The sequence below is a fragment of the Thamnophis sirtalis genome, unplaced genomic scaffold (genome assembly GCF_051295495.1).
Source record: "Thamnophis sirtalis isolate CommonGarterSnake01/CBP01778 unplaced genomic scaffold, rThaSir2_p1.2 scaffold_2, whole genome shotgun sequence".
Taxonomy (NCBI): domain Eukaryota; kingdom Metazoa; phylum Chordata; class Lepidosauria; order Squamata; family Natricidae; genus Thamnophis; species Thamnophis sirtalis.
The window spans coordinates 47,400,446-47,419,808 of record NW_028261382.1 but is presented as its reverse complement, the minus strand read 5'-3'; the positions used below and the strand labels follow the sequence as shown (position 1 = coordinate 47,419,808).

The following is a 19,363-nucleotide window of genomic DNA, read 5'->3' as shown; positions in this document are numbered from 1 at the left end:
GTAAAAAGTGAATCGCTGCAGTTGTTTAAGCCAGTCACCTGGCCATTAAGTGAATCCGATTTCCCCCATGGACTTTAGTTGTCAGAAGGACGCAAAAGGGGATCACACGACGCCAGGACGCTGCGACCGTCATAAACACGAGTCAGTGGGCAAGTGCCTGAATTTTTGATGGCGTGAGCACAGTGCTACAGGCCAACAATGGTCCTCAGTCACCGTTTTCCACTGCCGTTATAACTTCAAACAGTCACTAAATGAATGGTTGTAAGTCGAGGACTAAGTAACTATGTGGGGAAGGAAAAGGGGGAACGCTTGCAGCACCCCCATATAATAAGTGGGGCTTAGGAAGCCATTCTTTATTTTTCTTTGCAGGTTATTTGGGGTGGGTTAAAGGTTCCCCCCTCGCACATCTGTGCTAGTCGTTCCCGACTCCAGAGGGCGGTGCTCATCCCCGTTTCAAAGCCGAAGAGCCAGCGCTGTCCGAAGACGTCTCCGTGGTCTTGTGGCCAGCATGACTCAACGCCAAAGGTGCACGGAACGTTGTTCCCTTCCCACCAAAGGCGGTTCCTATTTTTCTACTTGCATTTTTTACGTGCTTTCGAACTGCTAGGTTGGCAGAAGCTGGGAGAAGTCACGGGAGCTCACTCCGTTACGCGGCGCCAGGGATTCGAACCGCCGAACTGCCGATGCTTCTGATCGACAAGGGTCTTAGCCTCTGAGCCCTTCTGGGATGGGTTAAGAGGCAAAATATCCACTCGGAAGCCAACCCCTCATCTACCGTCTCATTTGGGGAATCCAGTTAATTGAATTGGATTACCAAATCCCGAGAAGGTCTGGGAGGAAGCGAAACTTGTATATGCAATTATTTGGAGATAAATAATAATAGCAAAATCGCCCCGGGAGACTCCGGAAAGCAAACGGAATGAAAATCAATGCAAACTTCCATTCATAGGCATCAAACTCAACAAGGTTAATTGGGTAACCAGGTTAGATGAGCCGGTCAACCACTACAATCAATCCAGCGTTTCCTGCGATTAGGTGTGAAAGGCAGCTCTGTGTTCAAAAAGAATACGGGGCTACTGAAGGTGGTCCTCATCTTACAACTGCTCATTTAGCGACCATTCAAAGTTACAAACGGCACCGAAAAAGAACTTGTGTCCGTTGCAGCATTCCCCCCCCCCATGGTTGCAGAATCAGAATTTGGATGCTTGGCAAGGGACTCGGCTTTATGACGGTTGCAGTGTCCCAGGGTTATGTGATTCCCTTTTGCGATCTTCTGACAAGGCAAGTCAATGGGGAAGCCAGATTCACTTAACAACCGGTTATTACTGTATATTACTATGACTATAACTTTGTTGCTTGTATCTTTATGATTTATATTGTTCTATATAGTTTCCTAGTTCGATTCATGTTGATTGCTTATTTAGTATCCTATGACTATCACTAAGTGTTGTGTCTTCTGATTTATGATGAATGTATTTTTAGGATGGCTATGATCATGATTTATCATTTAGAGCGTTTATGTACACTGAGAGCTTATGCACCGAAGACAAATTCCTTGGTGTGTCCAATCACATTTGGCCAATAAAGAATTCTATGCTATGCTATGCTATTCAATATTATATTCAATATTCTATTCTAGTCTATTCTATTCTAGTCTAGTCTAATCTAATACTATTCTTGTCTAGTTCTATTATATTCTAATTCTATTCTTTTCTAGTTCTATTCTAATTCTATTTTATTCTTCATTATTCTATTCTGTTCTGTTCTATTGTATTCTTTTCTATTTCTTATTCTATTCTATTCTTCATTATTCTATTCTATTCTCCTCTCCTCTCCTGTCTCCTCTCCTGTCCCTTCTATTCTATTCTATTCTATTCTATTCCTATTCCTATTCTATTCCTATTCTTCATTATTCTATTCTGTTCTGTTCTATTCTTTTCTATTTCTTATTCTATTCTATTCATTATTCTCTTCTCTTCTGCTCTGTTCTGTTCTATTCTACTCTCCTCTCTCCTCTCCTCCATTCTATTCTATTCCTATTCTATTCTTCATTATTCTATTCTGTTCTATTTCTTATTCTATTCTATTCTTCATTATTCTATTTGATTCTATTCTTCATTGTTCTATTCTATTCTATTCTACTCTACTCTACACTATCCTATTCAGAATTATATTCTTTTCTTTTCTAGTCTATTCTTTTTTTATTCTATTCTTCTCTATTCTATTCTAATCTAATCTCTTCTGCTCTATTCTTAACTTAACAACTTCAGTGATTCACTTAACAACTGCGGCAAGAAAGCTCAGCAACAGAAATTTGCGGCTCAATTGTGGTCGTATGTTAAGGACTCCCTGTATTTAGTCTTGGGTGACTGAACATTTCACAAGACTCTTCGTCACCCCCTCCAAAACTCTAATTTAGAGGCGTCGTTCCACCCGTCACTGTTTCTAAAAATCCATCTTTCCAGCTATATTTAGAAGAGAAGAGAAGTAAAATACAGAAGAGAAGAGGAGAAGAAAAGAGAGGATGGAGTAAAATTCAGAAGAGAAGAGGAGAAGAAGAAAAGAGGAATAAAATTCAGAAGAGAAGAGGAGAAGAAAAGAGAGGATGGAGTAAAATTCAGAAGAGAAGAGAAGAGGAGGAGAGGAAGAAAAGAGGATGGAGTAAAATTCAGAAGAGAAGAGGGGAAGAAAAAAAGAGAGGATGGAGTAAAATTTAGAAGAGAAGAGAAGAGGAGGAGAGGAAGAAAAGAGAATGGAGTAAAATTCAGAAGAGAAGATAGAGTAAAATTCTATCTGGGCATGGGCAGGCAACAACAAAAAGTTTAACCATCACTGCCCTAGCTCTTTACTTCACAACTGCAGTGATTCACTTAACAACCGGCAAGAAAGGTTATAAAATGGGACAAAAAAAGGACTTTCTGCACAATGAGCTTTTCAAAAGCTGGTTTACAGGTAGTCTTCGAGTGATGACCATTCGTTAACAGCGGTTAGTGCACATTGAAAGTGACAATAAAGTTATTCTCAATCTAGGTTTCTCCAATCCTGCAATTTATTTTACTTAGATATTTTATAAGCCTCCAACTCCCTTGATTCTCGGTGGCTTACAGATAATAAAAATACAGTAAATAATAACAACAACAACAACAACAACAACAACAACAACAACAATGTCATGGGCATGGCTTAAGATGGGAACCATCAAGAAAGAAACGGAAGGTTTAATACTGGCTGCTCAAGAACAAGCACTACAAACTAAGGCCATGAAAGCAAAGATACAAAAATCCAACGACAATCCAAACTGCCCACTTTGCAACAACAAAGTCTAAACTGTTTTACATTTAAGATGTGAGTGCAGTAAAATCGTACAAACTGATTACCAAGCTAGACACGACTGAATTGCTAAATTAATCCACTGGTCATTATGTTAAAAATATGACTTACCTAAATCCAAAAACTCAGGGGAACATAAAATGGAAAATGTTATCAAAAATGAGATGGTGAAGATCTTGTGGGACTTTCAAATACAGACGGGTCGTCATTTGGAAAACAGCACGCCAGATATCACAGATGTCGAAAACCGAAATGTACAATTTATTGACATCGCAGTACCAGGAGACGCGAGAGTCGGGAAAAAAAGAACTGGGGAAAAAAATCACGAAATACCGCCACCTGGCCATCCACGCGATTATGGATGAAGCATGTAACAGTGATACCCATTGTCATCGGAGCACTTGGCATCATGCCCAAGAATTTTATAAAATACATCAAGAAATTGCAGCTTCCTGCAACAACACCAGCGGAACTGCTACTTGGAACATCTTATATTTTAAGAAGGTGCTTGGTTGATATCTAGGATGCTGGCAGCAACCCATATCAACCATCAGTATCAGTCAATGGTATTTGCGATGCATTTTTGAAGGTTCAGTTGACTGAGTTTCATGATTAATGAATAAAATTATTATTATTATTATTATTAATAATAATAATAATAATAATAATAATAATAAGAAGAAGAAGAAGAAGAAGAATGATCGCAATGATCCCACTATCAGTAATCTTAAAAAAAATGAAATTAGGCTACCAAACAGCCAAAGAAGCTGAAAAAATTTCGCATTTACTATATATGGATGATTTGAAACTCTATGGAAAGTCAGAAATAGAAATCCAATCATTGACAAACACAGTCCGAGTATTCAGCACCGATATTTCAATGCAGTTTGGCATGGAAAAATGCGCCACTGTATCCATAAAAAGGGGCAAAATCACTGCATGTGAGGGAATTGAAATGCCCAATGGCCAACTAATTAAATGCAAAGAAAATGAAGCCTACAAATACTTAGGCATTCTGCAGTTGGATAACATCAAGCATGGAGAAGTAAAAACTATTGTCAGGCGAGAGTACACCAACAGAGTTAGGAAAATTCTGAAATCTAAATTGAATGGTGGAAATACAATCAAGGCCATAAATACCTGGGCAATACCAGTTATATGATACACAGCTGGTATAGTTAACTGGACACAAGCTGATTTGGACATTTTGGATCGAAAAACCAGGAAACTAATGACAATGCACTACAGTTTACATCCACGTGGTGATACTGATAGACTTTACCTGCCCCGAAAATCAGGTGGCAGAGGATTATTAAAAGTGAAGCAAACAGTTGAAGAAGAAAAACAGGCACTGGCTGATTATTTAAAAGAAAGTCAAGAACATCTATTAATCGAAGTAAAGAACAAAAATCTACTGAAGGCCCAACAGACGAAACAAGAATACAGAAAAGATGTGATAAAATCAAGAATGGAGAGTTGGCAGAACAAAGCACTGCATGGCCAATTTCTGGAAAAAATAAAAGATAAAGTGGACAGTGAACAAACTTGGTTATGGTTAACAACAGGTACATTAAAGAAAGAAACAGAGTCACTAATCCTGGCTGTGCAAGAACAAGCTATCCGCACAAATGCCATTAAGGCCAAAATCGAAAAATCCTCTGATGATGCCAAATGCAGACTTTGCAAAGAAGCTGATGAAACTGTTGATCACATCCTCAGCTGCTGTAAAAAAATTGTGCAGACTGATTATAAATTGCGGCACAATTCAGTAGCACAAATGATCCACTGGAATTTGTGCAAAAATTATAATATTAAAACAGCAACAAACTGGTGGGAACATCAGCCTGAAAAAGTCACCGAAAATCAGATGGGCAAGATCTTGTGGGATTTCCGTATACAAACCGACAAAATACTGGCGCATAATACACCAGACATCACACTGGTTGAGAAAAATAAGGTCACAATCATAGACATCGCAATACCAGGTGATAGCAGGGTCGCCGAGAAGGAACATGAAAAAATCGCAAGATACCAGGACTTAAAAATCGAAATTCAACGACTATGGCACAAACCAGCAGTGATAATTCCAGTGGTAATTGGCACACTGGGTGCTATTCCAAAAGCACTGGAATTACATTTAAAACAGTTAAAAATTGACAAAATCACCATCAGTCAAATGCAAAAACCCGCACTGCTTGGATCTGCACACATATTACGAAAATACGTTACGACGTCCTAGGCCCCTGGGTGGGGCCCGACTAGTAACCAATGCCAAATCCAGCGAAACAACTGGCCGCTGTGATACAATTGTATAATAATAATAATAATAATAATAATAATGCACCTGGACCAGATGAGTTACATGGCTTCTGGTTAAAGGAACTTACAAGTGTGCACAAAAGATTGGCAGCCCAAATGAACCAGAACCTGAAAATGATGAATGGATGACAACTGGAAGGACATTTTTGATCCAAAAAGATAAAGAAAAAGGAAAGGACCCTGGAAACTATAGGCCAATCACCTGTTTGCCAACAACATACAAGCTCCTTATTGGTATCATTGCAAACCAACTTTATGGATACTTGGAAAGAAATAACTTGCTTCCTGTAGAACAGAAAGGATGCTGCAAAAATTCAAGAGGAACAAAGGACCAACTGCTGATTGACAAGCTAATCCTAAAGAATTCAAAGAAAAGACGAACCAACCTGTTCATGGCTTGGATAGACTATAAGAAAGCGTTTGATTCAGTTCCCCATAGCTGGATCAAGAAATGCCTGAAAATCTTTGGCATCAGCAGCAACATACAAAAATCCATGGAAACTTCAATGAACCTCTGGAAAACGAAGCTTATAGCTAATGAAGAAGTACTAGATGAAGTTGAAATTAAATTAGGCATTTTCCAGGGAGATTCCCTTTCACCCCTACTTTTTATACGCTCAATGCTACCACTGACAATCATTTTGAAAAAGATGAACTGTGGATACGAACTTGCGAAGAAAGGACTGAAAATTCCGCACTTGGTGTACCTGGATGATTTGAAGCTGTTTGGTAAAACAAAAGCTGAACTGGATTTATTAATTGAAAGCACAAAAGAATTTAGCCAAGACATTGGTATGCAGTTTGGAATTGACAAATGTGCAACAATGGCCACCAAAGCAGGCAAGGTCATAGAAGATGATGGAATAGAACTTGAGAATGAAGAAATGATAAGAGCAGTAAAACCAGAAGAAGGCTACAAGTACTTGGGGATTTTAGAGGCCTCTGACTTAATAAAGTCAAGGAATTAACTTCAGCCAAGTACATTCGATGAATTCGCAAGATATTAAAGTCCAAATTGAATGGAGGAAATATCATAAAAGCCATAAATACCTGGGCTATACCTGTGATTCGATACTCTGCAGGAATAATTGACTGGACCCAGATGGAGTTGGACAATTTGGACAGAAAAACAAGGAAGCTTATGACAATGAATCATGCTTTGCACCCTAAAAGTGACGTTGACCGATTATATCTACCAAGAGCAGAGGGTGGTCGAGGACTCCTACAAGTAAAACAGACTGTGGAAGAAGAAAAACACAGCTTGAATGATTACATCCAGAAAAGTGAAGAACCAATGATTAAGGAAGTAAATAAAGGAGGCCTTTTAAAGACAACTAAGTCAAAAGCTGAATATAAGAAAGAAGTAAGTGAGAAGTGAGCTGAAAATTGGAAAAACAAAGCTATGTATAGCCAATACTTGAAAAATATTGAAGGCAAAGCTGACCAAAAGCTAACTTGGAACTGGTTAAGATCAGGAGCACACTGAAAAAAGAAACAGAAGGCTTTATTTTGGCAGCTCAAGAACAAGCTTTAGCCACAAACTACATGAAGACAAAAATTCAACATGTTACCACCAACAGCAAATGTCGCCTCTGTAATGAGAAAGACAAGACAGTCAACCACTTGATCAGTGGGTGCAGCAAAATTTCACAAACTGACTACCTACAACGCCAGGACCGCGTTGCTAAGATCATTCACTGGAAATTGTGCCAAAAGTTTGGATTTGAGTGCAGCAAAAACCACTGGGAACATCAGGTTGAGAAGGTTTTAGAGAATGAGAAAGTCAAGATCTTGTGGGACTTCAGAATCCAGACTGACAGGCACTTGGCCCACAACACACCTGACATAACAATAGTTGAAAAGAAAAAAAGTATGGTTCGTTGACATTGCAATACCTGGAGATGCACGGATTGAAGATAAACAGCAAGAAAAAAATCACAAAGTACCGGGCCTTGCAAATTGAAGTTGAGCAACTGTGGAAAATGAAATCGTGTGTTGTACCGATTGTAATTGGAGCCCTTGGAGCAATACCCAAAGGGCTACCTCGCTATTTGGAAATTCTAAATTTATCAGACTTGAACATTCTGATTCTACAAAAAACCACCCTACTTGGAACAGCTTATATCCTCCGACGTTACCTTAACAGTTCCTAGGTCCTTGGTTAAGACTCGAGCTGTTGCGCTATCAACCAGCCCCAAAGGCTGTGAATCTCACCACATATTAACCAGATGATGATGATGATGATGATGATGATGATGATGATGATGATGATGATGATGATGATGATGATTGCACAAACTGACCACAAGCAGCGACATGACAAAGTAGCAACAATGGTGCCCTGGAAGATCTGCTAGAAATATCATTTGCCTGTAAGCAAGAATTGTTGGGAGCATAAAATAGAGAAAGTCATAGAAAATGAAGAAGTTAAATTTCTCTGGGACTTCAGAATGCCCAGACAGACAGGCACCTGCCACGTAACACCCCTGGACTTAACAGTTGTCGATCAGAAAGACAAAACAGTCTGGATAGTGGAAGTGGAAATGCCTGGAGACAGCAGAAGAGAAGAGAAGGAACTGGAGAAGATAACAAAACGCAAAGACATAGAAATAGAACGACTATGGGAAAGGCAAGCGAGGATAGTACCAATAGTCGTAGGCACCTTGGCTGCAGTCCCAAAACAACTGGAGCACCACTTGAACACCAGAGGCATTGACAAATTTGCCATCAGTCAATTGCAGAAGGCGGCTTTACTTGGAACTGCTCCCATCTTGCGACGATACCTGTCACACCATCAAACATCCAGATTGGCCTATCCCAGGTCCTTGTAAGGACTTGATAGGTGGATAAAAATGCCAAACCCAGTCTGAACATCTGGCTGACTGACTGTGAGGAGGAGGAGGAGGAGGAGGAGAAGAAGAAGAGGAGGAGGAGGAGGTGGAAGAGGGAAAGGAGGAGGAGAAGTAGGAGGAGGAGGAGGAAGGGGGAGAGGAGGAGGAGGAGAAGAAGAGGAGGAGGAGGAGGAAAAGGAAGAGGAGAAGTAGGAGGAAGAGGAGAAGGAGGAGGAGGAGAAATAGGAGGAAGAGAAGGAAGGGGGAGAAGGAGGAGAAAGAGAAGGAGAAGAAGAAGAGGATGAGAAGTAGGAGGAGAAAGGGTGAGAGGAGGAGGAGAAAGAGAAGGGGAAGGAGGAGGAGGAGGAGAAGAAGAAAAGGAGAAGAAGAAGGAGAAGTAGGGGGAAGAGGGGAAAGGGGGAGAGGAGGAGGAGGAGAAGGAGAAGAGCCGAGGTGGCGCAGTGGTTAGGGTGCAGTACTGCAGGCCACTTCAGCTGACTGTTATCTGCAGTTCAGCGGTTCTAATCTCACCGGCTCAAGGTTGACTCAGCCTTCCATCCTTCCAAGGTGGGTGAAATGAGGACCCAGACTGTGGGGGCGATATGCTGACTCTGTAAACCGCTTAGAGAAGGCTGAAAGCCCTATGAAGCGGTATATAAGTCGAACTGCTATTGCGAAGAAGAAGAAGAAGAAGAAGAAGAAGAAGAAGAAGAAGAAGAAGAAGAAGAAGAAGAAGAAGAAGAAGAAGAAGAAGAAGAAAAAGAAGAAGAAGAATTAAAATAATGATAAAATAATGCCTATGCCCTCCATTTTTGCCTCTGTCTCCCTTCTGGAAGCATCCTCTGTCTTCAAAGTTAGCCCCCTGCCCCTGTTTTCCTTAACTGCCGAGGTCTAATCAGATCTTCTGGCCTTTGGCCTTCTCCGTATTGTTCTGGCAGATCTACCCATCCAAGGCCTTGACTGGAGCCCTAGGAACCAGCCGGCTGCTGGCAATCTTTTTGCCCTCCTATTAACCGATTTCTGTTTGCAATCTGATTTCATGTCAGAAATACGCCTCCTCCTTTGGCGTTTCTCTCTCTCTCTCTCTGCTTACATCCCTAATTCTCCAGGGTCCAAAAAGAAACCGAGATAAAAGGGAGGGGGGGAGAAATAAGAGGAAGCAAAAGAAATTCAAGTAAAGGATGGGTCAATGGGGAAGTCGGATTCACGTAAACATCGTGTTCATAACAACAGCCGTGATTTGCCTTAACGGTGGCGAAGGAGTAAATGAATTAATATGAATCCATATTGGGTTTGCTTTTATTACGAATTGCTTATATTACTATATAATTGTTATTGATTAAACCCATATTTGCTGTTTGCTTCTGATACGATATACTGCGAGAAATCATTTATTAAGAATTAAGCGTTGTTATGGGCTTCTGCTTATATTATTGTAGACTGTTAGAAAGGAGTTGTTTTCTAACTTAGCAAATTGTAACCTTAATACAGGATGGCATTACGGCAAATGTTATCTCCCTGCTGCGTCTCGCTTCTATTCTTGGCTTCAAAGTTAGGGACGTTCTTGAAAACATAGAAGAAAATTGTTACACTGGAACATCAGGTCCCACAGATAAAGGAACCAAAGTAGGCAGTTTTCCTGGCTCATAAATCCTTAAAGCATCCTGCAACTTGGCCAAGGGGGCGGGGGGCTGCCACCCCCTACACAAGGCTATAGGAATACTCCACAGATAAGGGAGGCAGAAACAGGAGCTTGAGCAAAAGGATGCTTTAAAAATCAGGTTGGTATAACGAATCTTGGTCTCTGATTGGATAAACTTTGATCACCCAGCTTTTCTTATCGCCATAAATAAAAGCTGATATTTTTCGCAAGCCTCACTCTCTTTGGCATTTCAGTGGCTCCGGGAAACTGCTGGAGCTTTACAGTGGCAAGAAAGGTCGTAAAACGGGGCAAAACTCACTTCAGAAATGTCTCGCTTTGCGGCACAAATTTTGGGCTCGGTTGTGGCCATAAGCCGAGGACTGCCTCTATTCTGCTTTGTCGGTCTCTTCCGCGATTTGAGGCGGGCTCTCATAAGGCCATCAAGTCTCCCACCGGCTAAACATCCCGGTGTCCTCACCACTTCTTCCTGGTCTGGTTTGCGTTCTCTGCCACCGGCTATCTTGGCAGCCCTCTGCCTCCGTCTCAGAGAAAAAGGCTTCATGTGCAGCAAATCCCACCCTCCCCTTGACGTGAGGGAGGGGCTCAGCTGTTTGCAAAGACCCTGGAAGTCGTGCCAATGCGCGGGGGTCTCTCCTGCCCCATGGCTGCTGGGATCAGGAGGCAGGTGGTGAAGCCAGCGGAGGGCACTGCCATCAGGAGGGACGCCGGGCCGTTTAAGAAAAGAGACTTTAAAAAAACGAAACAAAAACGACGAGTCTTTATGTGTGAGACATGGTCCTTGACTTAGGACGACAATTGGGAGCAAAAAGTGTGTCGGTAAACAGGGAAGGCACGAATGGACTCACCCCAATATTGCAATCCTTTTTTCAGTGGTCATTAAGCAAATCACGCAACCGTTAAGCAAATCTGCAGACAGGGCTGTGCAGTGGTCAGAATGCAGGATTGCAGACTAACTCTGCTGACGGCCAGCAGTTCGATCCTGACCAATTTAAACCTTTACTTCCTTCCAAGGTGGGTAAAATGAGGACCCAGGTCGTTGGGGGCAAGAGGCTAACTCTGTCAACTGCTTAGAGGGGGCTTTAAAGCAGTATATAAGTCTAAGTGCTATTGCTATTGTTCCTTCCTTCCTTCCTTCCTTCCTTCCTTCCTTCCTTCCTTCCTTCCCTTCCTTCCTTCCCTTCCTTTCTTCCCATCCTTCCTTCCTTCCTTCCCTCCCCTTCCTTCCTCCCTCCTTCCACTTCCCCTTCCTTCCCTCCTTCCCGTCCTTCCTCCCTCCCTTCCCTTCTCTTCCCTTCCTTCCTTCCTCCCTTCCTCCCTTCCTTCCTTCCTTCCAGTCCTTCCTTCCTCCCTCCCTTCCCTTTCTTCCTTCCTCCCTTCCCCTTCCTTCCTTCCCTTCCTTCCTTCCTCCCTCCCTCCCTTCCCTTCCTTTCTTCCTTCCTTCCTTCCTTCCCTCCCTTCCTTTCTTCCTTCCTTCCTCCCTTCCCCTTCCTTCCCTCCCTCCCTCCCTCCCTCCCTCCCTTCCTTCCTCCCTCCCTCCCTCCCTTCCCCTTCCTTCCTTCCCTTCCTTCCTTCCTTCCTTTTCTTCCTTCCTTCCTTGGTGTGCAGTGGTTAGAATGAAGAACTGCAGGCTACTTCTGCTCCCTGACAGCTGCTTCCAGTTTGACAGTTCAAATCTCACCAGGCTCAAGTTTAACTCAGCCTTCCGTCCCTCCGAGGTGGGTAAAATGAGGACCCAGGTCATTGGGAGCAAGAGGCCGACTCCGTCAACCGCTTAGAGAGGACTGGAGAGCGGTTGGGGGCTGGCTGGAACCAACCCGACAGAAGTGGTTCTGGATTAAATCCTAAACGGCATTGGGAGGCCAGTGGAGAAAGATCCATTGTAGGGCTGCCAAGTTCAACAAACTCAATTGCAGAAAATGCGACTTCAGCAAGAGAGTGGTCAACGCCTGGAATGCTCTACCTGACTCCCTTGTTACATCCTCAAACCCCCCACAGCTTCAACATCAAACTGTCCACCGTGGACCTCCCCCCATTCCTGAGAGGTCCTTAAAGGGGGCGTGCATAAGCGCACCAGCGTGCCTTCCGTCCCTGTCCTACTGTCCCCATTTATTCATACCCATTTCCCTTGTTCTTGTCCATGTCTATACTTATACCTTCTAACTTGTACATATTTGACAAGCTAATAAATAACAATAAAATAAACATTCACACAGGTGAAAGGAAAGGCGTGCAGGAGGGCTTCAAGGAAGCTGGAAGACGGGGATGGGGAGTCAAAATCATAATCGGAGAAGCCGAGCTGCCTGCTGCCAATTGAGAGGAGGAGAAAGGCAAAATGTCAGGCCGGAAAAGCCATCTTTTCTTTTGGACTTCGGGCCTGTCGCAATTCCGTCTATTCATTTTCTATTGTGGGAAAACGGGAGAGGAGATTATACAGAGTTGGGTGATATGTAGCCATAACAACATTCTTCTTAGAAACTCAAGGTCATCCTTTGTCTCTGCACCTGGCCGGAAGTGGATGGGTGGAAGCTGCCAGCATGGCAGTGGAAGATTGGACCATGGGATGGACTTGTGGGTGTGGGGGGCAGGATCTTGAACTTTCAACTGGGTGGGGAAAGCTGGGAAGCTTTCAGATTCGGGTTTCCCCAGATGTGCCAACATGGCTGTATTCATAAATTGGAACTTTGAGCAATACTTTGCCTTGGACTCTGATTTAATTTTGGATGCTATTTGGAACCCTGACGCAAGATTCCAGAACATAATGCTGGAATGCTAGAACACAAGGTGACAATGTAATCTTCCAGTATTTGAGGGGCTGCCACAGAGAGGAGGGGTTCAACTTATTTTCCAGAGCACCAGAAGGCAGGACAAGAGGCAACGGATGGAAACTAACCAAGGAGAGAAGCAACCTGGGATTCAGGAGAAACTTCCTGACAGTGAGGACAATTAACCAGTGGAACAGCTTGCCACTAGAAGTTGTGGGTGCTCCAACCCTGGAGATTTTTAAGAAGAGACCGGACAGTCACTTACTTGCCTGGAATAGCACAGGGTCTCCTGCCTGAGCAGGGGGTAGGACTAGAAGACCTCCGAGGTCCCTTTCAGTTCAATTCTGAACGGTTTACAAGGGAATGCCCTCTGTTACACTCTGTTTCTTCTGCCTCCGCAGAGAGATAGCTACAGAGAAAGGTCTCGCTGATCTAACGTGGCCTCTCTCAACCCAAGCATGTTTAGGGGGCTGGAGGCTAAAATATATGAAACACAGTGACAGAAATTGGCCTAATGAAAAAAAGAACCAGGGGTGTCATGATAGCAACGTTCCAGTATTTGAGGGGCTCCTCTTTGGAACTGCTGAAAAGAGGGTGTCATTGATCGCCAGTCTACAACATGGGCCTTTCAGCAGTCCCAAGAAGGCTCCACACCACTCAGGTGACTCTGAGGACACAGACAAACCTCCAAGTAGCCTCAACGACCCTCTAAAAGGATGCAAATGACCAGCTGTCTGCAAGGAGGGTCAGTCCTTCCCAGATAAACCTCCAAGTGGCCTCAATCACTACTTGTCTGTAGTGATGTAGGATTTCCTGCAGGGGATTGGACTAGAAGACCTCCAAGGTCCCTTCCAACTCTGTTATTCTATTCTATTCTATTCTATTCTATTCTATTCTAAAGCCGCGAAGCTGAACATCCACCCACAAACCCCGAAGAGTTCAGCACGGGGGAAGTTTGCAAAGATGGCCACCATCTAGTTTTATTTCCAAGAGAGGCTCAGGGCCCAACATCAATTTGGGAAGGATTTGCAAAATGGCAGATCGGGCTGCATGCACACCACCTACCCCAATTTCCTAGAAGGGGGGGTGGTTTTGCGGTTTAGGTGATGGAGGAAGAATGAGGAGAGCCAGGTTCAAGTCCAGGGGGCAGGGAGGAAGGGATGGGGAAACTATCAATCCAGCCAACCTTGCAGGATTGTCATGGGGGATAAAGCAGAGGAACAAAGTATAGAAGTAAAAGCTCCTTGAGTTTTTGGAGGAGAGGCAGGAGTAAATGAATCAGTCGAATAAGATAATATCCCGAGCTGCTTTTCTCCTACTTCATGTATGAGGAACATATTAAAAACATTTTTATTGTTTATTTCCCCTTCTTGTTAAAGTAAGTGGTACCTTGGTACTCAAAATGCTTTGAAACTTGGCGAATTTGGGACTCAACGAATTTGACGCGAACATTTTGCCCCGAGACTCGTCGTTTGTTTAGTATTTGACACATAAACTAGAACTTGCCAATATTGTTTGCCTTGTGATTCCCTATGTCCGTGATGGTGAACTTATGACACACACATGCCAGAGGTGGCATGCAGACCCCACACATGCCAGATGCTCTTCTGCTTTCCGGCAGAAAAAGCGCCAGGCGGCTGGTCTTCACGAGTACCGGAGAGCTGGAAAACAGCCTGAAAATGCCCTGGAAAAGGGCCTGATAATGGTTTGAAAAAACGGACAAAAAACAGACTGTTTGGGGGGTGTTTTCAGGCCATTTTTTGAGAGTTTCAGCCCATTTTTCAAGCCCGGAAAATGGTCTGAAAATGGCTCGAAAACAGCCGGACCAATGGCCAAAAAATAGGCATGTAGGCGCTGGCCAGCTGGTTTTCCAGCAATCCGGCATGCACACATATGCGTTCTGGTTTGGACACTCAAAATGCTGAAAAGATTCCCCATCACTGCTCTACGTTATTCCTTAAGGGAAGAATTCGTTTGGTACTCATTTCGCCTCCCGGAACCCCTTAAGGATAAGTACCAAGGTACCACTGGATCCAGTTCAATAAAGAAGAGATTCTGGAGAATAAAAAGGATGGGGGGAAGAGGAATTTTACATCACCGCAAACGGCCTTTCCCTTTCGTTCCATTACCCCAAAAAGCAACATTTCGAGCGAAATTCAAGAGAGACAGAGAGGCAGCGACTATCTCCTCCGATCCCCCCCCCTTACCAATCCCCCCCTCCTCCCCCATTTAAGGACCCCGATTTCTTACTATGTGCAGCTGTAAGTAGTCGCCGAGTCCAGAGGCACTGTCCACCCTCACCAGAATCGCGTTCTTCTGGTGCGTACTGAATCCCACGGCCAGCCGGTCAGCCCGCGTGCTCGGACGGTCATTCGGGGGCCAAATATACGTAATCAGAGCCCCCCCTTTGCCGAAAATGTACGTCGTGCCAGCTAGAAAGAGGAAGAAGGAGGGGGAAAAAAGCAGAGGTTTTTTTTACATGTTATATAAAAACATGTAAAATACACAGACACACAAAAATTAGACGCACACCACATTTATACAATACAATACAAACAGGAACTTCCTGTTCTTTATAATAGCAATCATCAATCGATACCGGTCACCTTATAGTATTTCCCCTTCTATTGTATTTCATTTGGATTTCACCATTCTTAACCCTCTTATTTTACTCATAATAATTATTTTTTTGAGTTCTGTGAAGTCCCACCTTGTTAACAGGAGGATATTTTCTTTCTCAAAAGTTTTCGACAGATTCTGTTCTGACCGAGGCTTCCCGAGAGCCTGAAGCAAACTCATCGTCCCGACAAAAACCCCTTTTATTAATTGATTAATTGATTCTGCTCCTTCACATCCAGCAAAGTCTTTCAAGGGAGGATTTACGGTCACAGACCTTCTCTGCCTTGGAGAGCTGCCAGGCTGATCTCTGCAGAATTTGGCCAGGAGTCTCGGAGAGTCACGAACCAATGAAGTGAACTAATTGTCTCTCCTGCAAACTCCACTCCCCTTTCGCTCCTCTTTTATTTCCTCTGGGAGGGGCCATTCATCGTCCACCTGTGGTCTTACTCCCAAGTCAGCCCCTGTTCTTTAGCTGTTCCCTTTGTCTGGCAGCTCTGCGCATGCGCACACTGGGAACAGGCTCCAGCTGCTCTTCTGCCTCACTGACGTCTAACTCTGAAGGCAGCTGATAACTGTCAGGCGGCCCTGGCCCCCTCTCTGCCTCTGACCCATAGCCCCCATCTGAGCGTTCCTCAGCCCCCAGGACTGGCCGGGGTTCCTCCCCAACCTCCTCACTGCCCGAATCTACTGCCAGCTCCATTGGTCACTGGGTAGGGGGACATAACAGGAAGAGCCGAGGTGGCGCAGTGGTTAGGGTGCAGTACTGCAGGCCACTTTAGCTGACTGTGATCTGCAGTTCAGTGGTTCAAATCTCACCGGCTCAAGGTCAACTCAGCCTTCCATCCTTCCAAGGTGGGTGAAATGAGGACCCAGACTGTGGGGGCAAGTTGCTGACTCAATTTGCTAAAAAATTTGTAAACCGCTTAGAGAGGGCTGAAAGCCCTATTAAGCGGTATAGAAGTCTAATTAATAAGGAAGGCTCAAGGAACTCCCACCTTGTTAACAGGAGGATATTTTCTTTCTCAAAGTTTTCGACAGATTCATGCAGGTCAAAACAGAGAAGAAGAATCTCCCTCCAAAGCATCCTGGTCTGTTCTGGGCTTAGAGCAAGAATTTAATTGAGGCCTCAACAGTCCCCTTAAGACCGACATTTGCAGGCGGACTTTTAATGTCAACTATTTACTTGCAGAGAAAGCCACCTAAACGGTGCACCAGGTAGTAAAATCCGGCTTCGCAATTTGCTGGCTGCTGGGAGAAGAAGCCGAAGGTGTAGGAAGAGATGAACGAACGCTCTTCCCTTTTATGAGTCTGAATTATTGTATTTTCTGTTAAGAAAATTTTTATGGAGCCTGTATGTATGTTTTTTTTTGTCCCGATCATCTTGAAGCAAAGCAATGAATCTTTGACCCTGGTTTGAGACGGGAGGAAGTTTATCGATCATTAGATATATACTTAATTGAGGTGTAGACAGAGGCTGATGGGAGCTCGGCTGTACGGGAGGTAACATGGCAGGAAGTCAGAACATGTGCAGAGTGCTTTGGCCCTCAAACCAGCCGCTGGGGGCCTTGAGCGCTTTCCTTCCTCTGGCTGCCAGGGTTTCAATTTAATTTGGCCCTTGGTGCTCTCTGAGCTCGGCTGTTTTCTGGCAGGTGTTTCATTGCCCAACTAGGGAAGTTCATTGGAGCTAGAAGGGAGGAGGGTTTGCAGGGAGGAGGGGGAGGAAGGCATAAGGAGGAGGAGGAGGAGGGCATAAGAAAGAAGTGGAGGAGGGAAGATGAGGAGGAGGAGGGAGAGAAGGACATAAGGGGGAGGAAGAGGAGGAGGACAGAAGGAGGAAGAGGAGCAGGAAAGAGGAGGAGAGGAGGAGGAGGACAGAAGGGGGAGGAAGAGGAAGAGGACAGAAGGAGGAAGAGAAGCAGGAACGAGGAGGAGAGGAGGAGGAGGACAGAAGGGGGAGGAAGAGGAGGAAGACAGAAGGAGGAAGAGGAGCAGGAAAGAGGAGGAGAGGAGGAGGAGGACAGAAGGGGGAGGAAGAGGAAGAGGACAGAAGGAGGAAGAGAAGCAGGAACGAGGAGGAGAGGAGGAGGAGGACAGAAGGGGAGGAAGAGGAGGAGGACAGAAGGAGGAAGAGAAACATGAAAGAGGAGGAGAGGAGGAGGAGGACAGAAGGGGACAGAAGGGGGAGGAAGAGGACAGAAGGAGGAAGAGGAGCAGAAAGGAGGAGCAGGAGGAGGAGGAGAACATAAGGAGGAGGAGGAGGAAGAGGAGGAGGAAGAGGAGGAGGAGGCTGTGGGGTTCTTAGTAATCTCTGAGCTCCATTGTTTTCTTGCAGACATTTCATTACCCAACTAGGTAACATCATCAGTGCTAGTGTGGCTTGCTCTCACTTTATATTCCATAATATTATTATTACCTAGAATATAAACTGACAGCAAACTCCACTCCTGACTAGCACTGAAGATGACACCTAGTTTGGGCAATGAAACCCAAACTAGGCGACAAGAAAACCACCAAGGACCTCCTCATTTCAACCCCGAGCTCCCAATATTCTGCTTTATTGGTAATTTCCCCCTCTATCTCCCCCCCCCCACCTCCCCACCCCAGCCAGGCATCCGTGTCAATGAGCCGCCTTTCTCTTGCCTTGTTAAGAGTGGCTCTCAAAAACTCTGCTAATTGCGGAAAACGTGCCTTGCGAAATGAGGGGCAGCTTGCAAGGGAAGGCTTCCCGTAAAATAAATAGAAATGACGACGGGGTTTGTTGATGCTTTTATCGCAGAAATTTATCCCAGGGAAGAAAATCTTAAAATGGGTAAAAATCAGCGGAGGAGAGGTGGGCAAAATAGCCTTCTTCAGCCTGTCTACAGCCCTCATGGGAAGAGTTCCTCTGTTTCTCACAACGGGGCCGATGCAAATTTGAATATATAATAGAATAACAGAGTTGGAAGGGGCCTTGTGAGGTCTTCTAGTCCAACCCCCTGCCTAGGCAGGAAACCCTATACTGTTTCAGGCAAATGGTTATCCAACCTCTTCTCCAAAACTTCCAGTGTTGGAGCATTCACAACTTCTGGAGGCAAGTTGTTCCACTGATTCATTGTTCTAACTGTCAGGAAATTCCTCCTCAATTCTAAGTTGCTTCTCTCCTTGATTAGTTTCCACCCATTGCTTCTTGTCCTGCCCTCAGGTGCTTGGGAGAACAGCTTGACTCCCTCTTCTTTGGGGCAGCCCCTGAGATATTGGAAGTTTGCTATCACGTCTCCCCTAGTCCTTCTTTTCATTAAACCTACCCAGTTCCTGCAACCGTTCATGATTTTGCCTCCAGTCCCCTAATCCTCTTTGTTGCTCTTCTCTGCACTCTTTTTAGGAATCTTTTTTATTTTTATTTTTTATCAATTTCATAATTCACAATTATATGGTCTCATAACTGTTATTAATAATATGTATTTATACCAATTTTTCCCTACTGTTAACAATATACTTGAAGATTGCTTTTTTAACATCCCATAGATCCATCTTATCTTACAACGGTCCTACTTCTTCTTCCCTCCCTCCCTCTTTCCTTCCCTCGTTTCTTCTCTCCTACTCCCCTTCCTTCCCTCCCTCCTTCCCCTTCCCTCCTTCTCTCCTTCCCTCCTTCCTTCCTTCCCTCCTTCTCTCCTTCCTTTCCCCCTTCCTTTCCTCCTTCCTTCCCCCCTTCCTTCTCTCCTACATTCCCTCCTTCCTTCCCTCCTTTCTTCTCTCCTTCTCTCCTTCCTTCCCTCCTTTCTTTTTAGGAATCTTCTGGTGGCAAGCTGTTCCACTGGTTAATTGTTGTAATTGTCAACAAATTTCTCTTTAATTCC

The 19,363-nt window shown here is 44.3% G+C and overlaps 2 protein-coding genes across 4 annotated transcripts in view; one reads left to right on the top strand and one right to left on the bottom strand.

Moving 5' to 3' along the window:
- The window catches only part of LOC106546817 (neurexin-2-beta), a 254,983-nt gene that overhangs the window by 103,039 nt on the left and 132,581 nt on the right, over positions 1 to 19,363 (bottom strand). For all 3 annotated transcript variants that reach the window (XM_087705334.1, XM_087705337.1, XM_087705335.1), the window contains exon 2: positions 15,156 to 15,337. In XM_087705334.1, the coding sequence (XP_087561460.1) occupies positions 15,156 to 15,337 (182 nt within the window). The remainder of the gene's footprint in view (positions 1 to 15,155; positions 15,338 to 19,363) is intronic.
- Positions 4,700 to 5,648, top strand: LOC148048750 (uncharacterized). The gene has a single exon (XM_087703723.1). It carries the CDS (start codon positions 4,799 to 4,801, stop codon positions 5,567 to 5,569), a length of 771 nt encoding a protein of 256 aa, XP_087559849.1. The 5' UTR covers positions 4,700 to 4,798; the 3' UTR covers positions 5,570 to 5,648.

Coding starts and splice junctions, on each gene's coding strand:
- LOC148048750 (XM_087703723.1), top strand. CDS start 4,799: ATGGAGAGTTGGCAGAACAAAGCACTGCATGGCCAATTTCTGGAAAAA.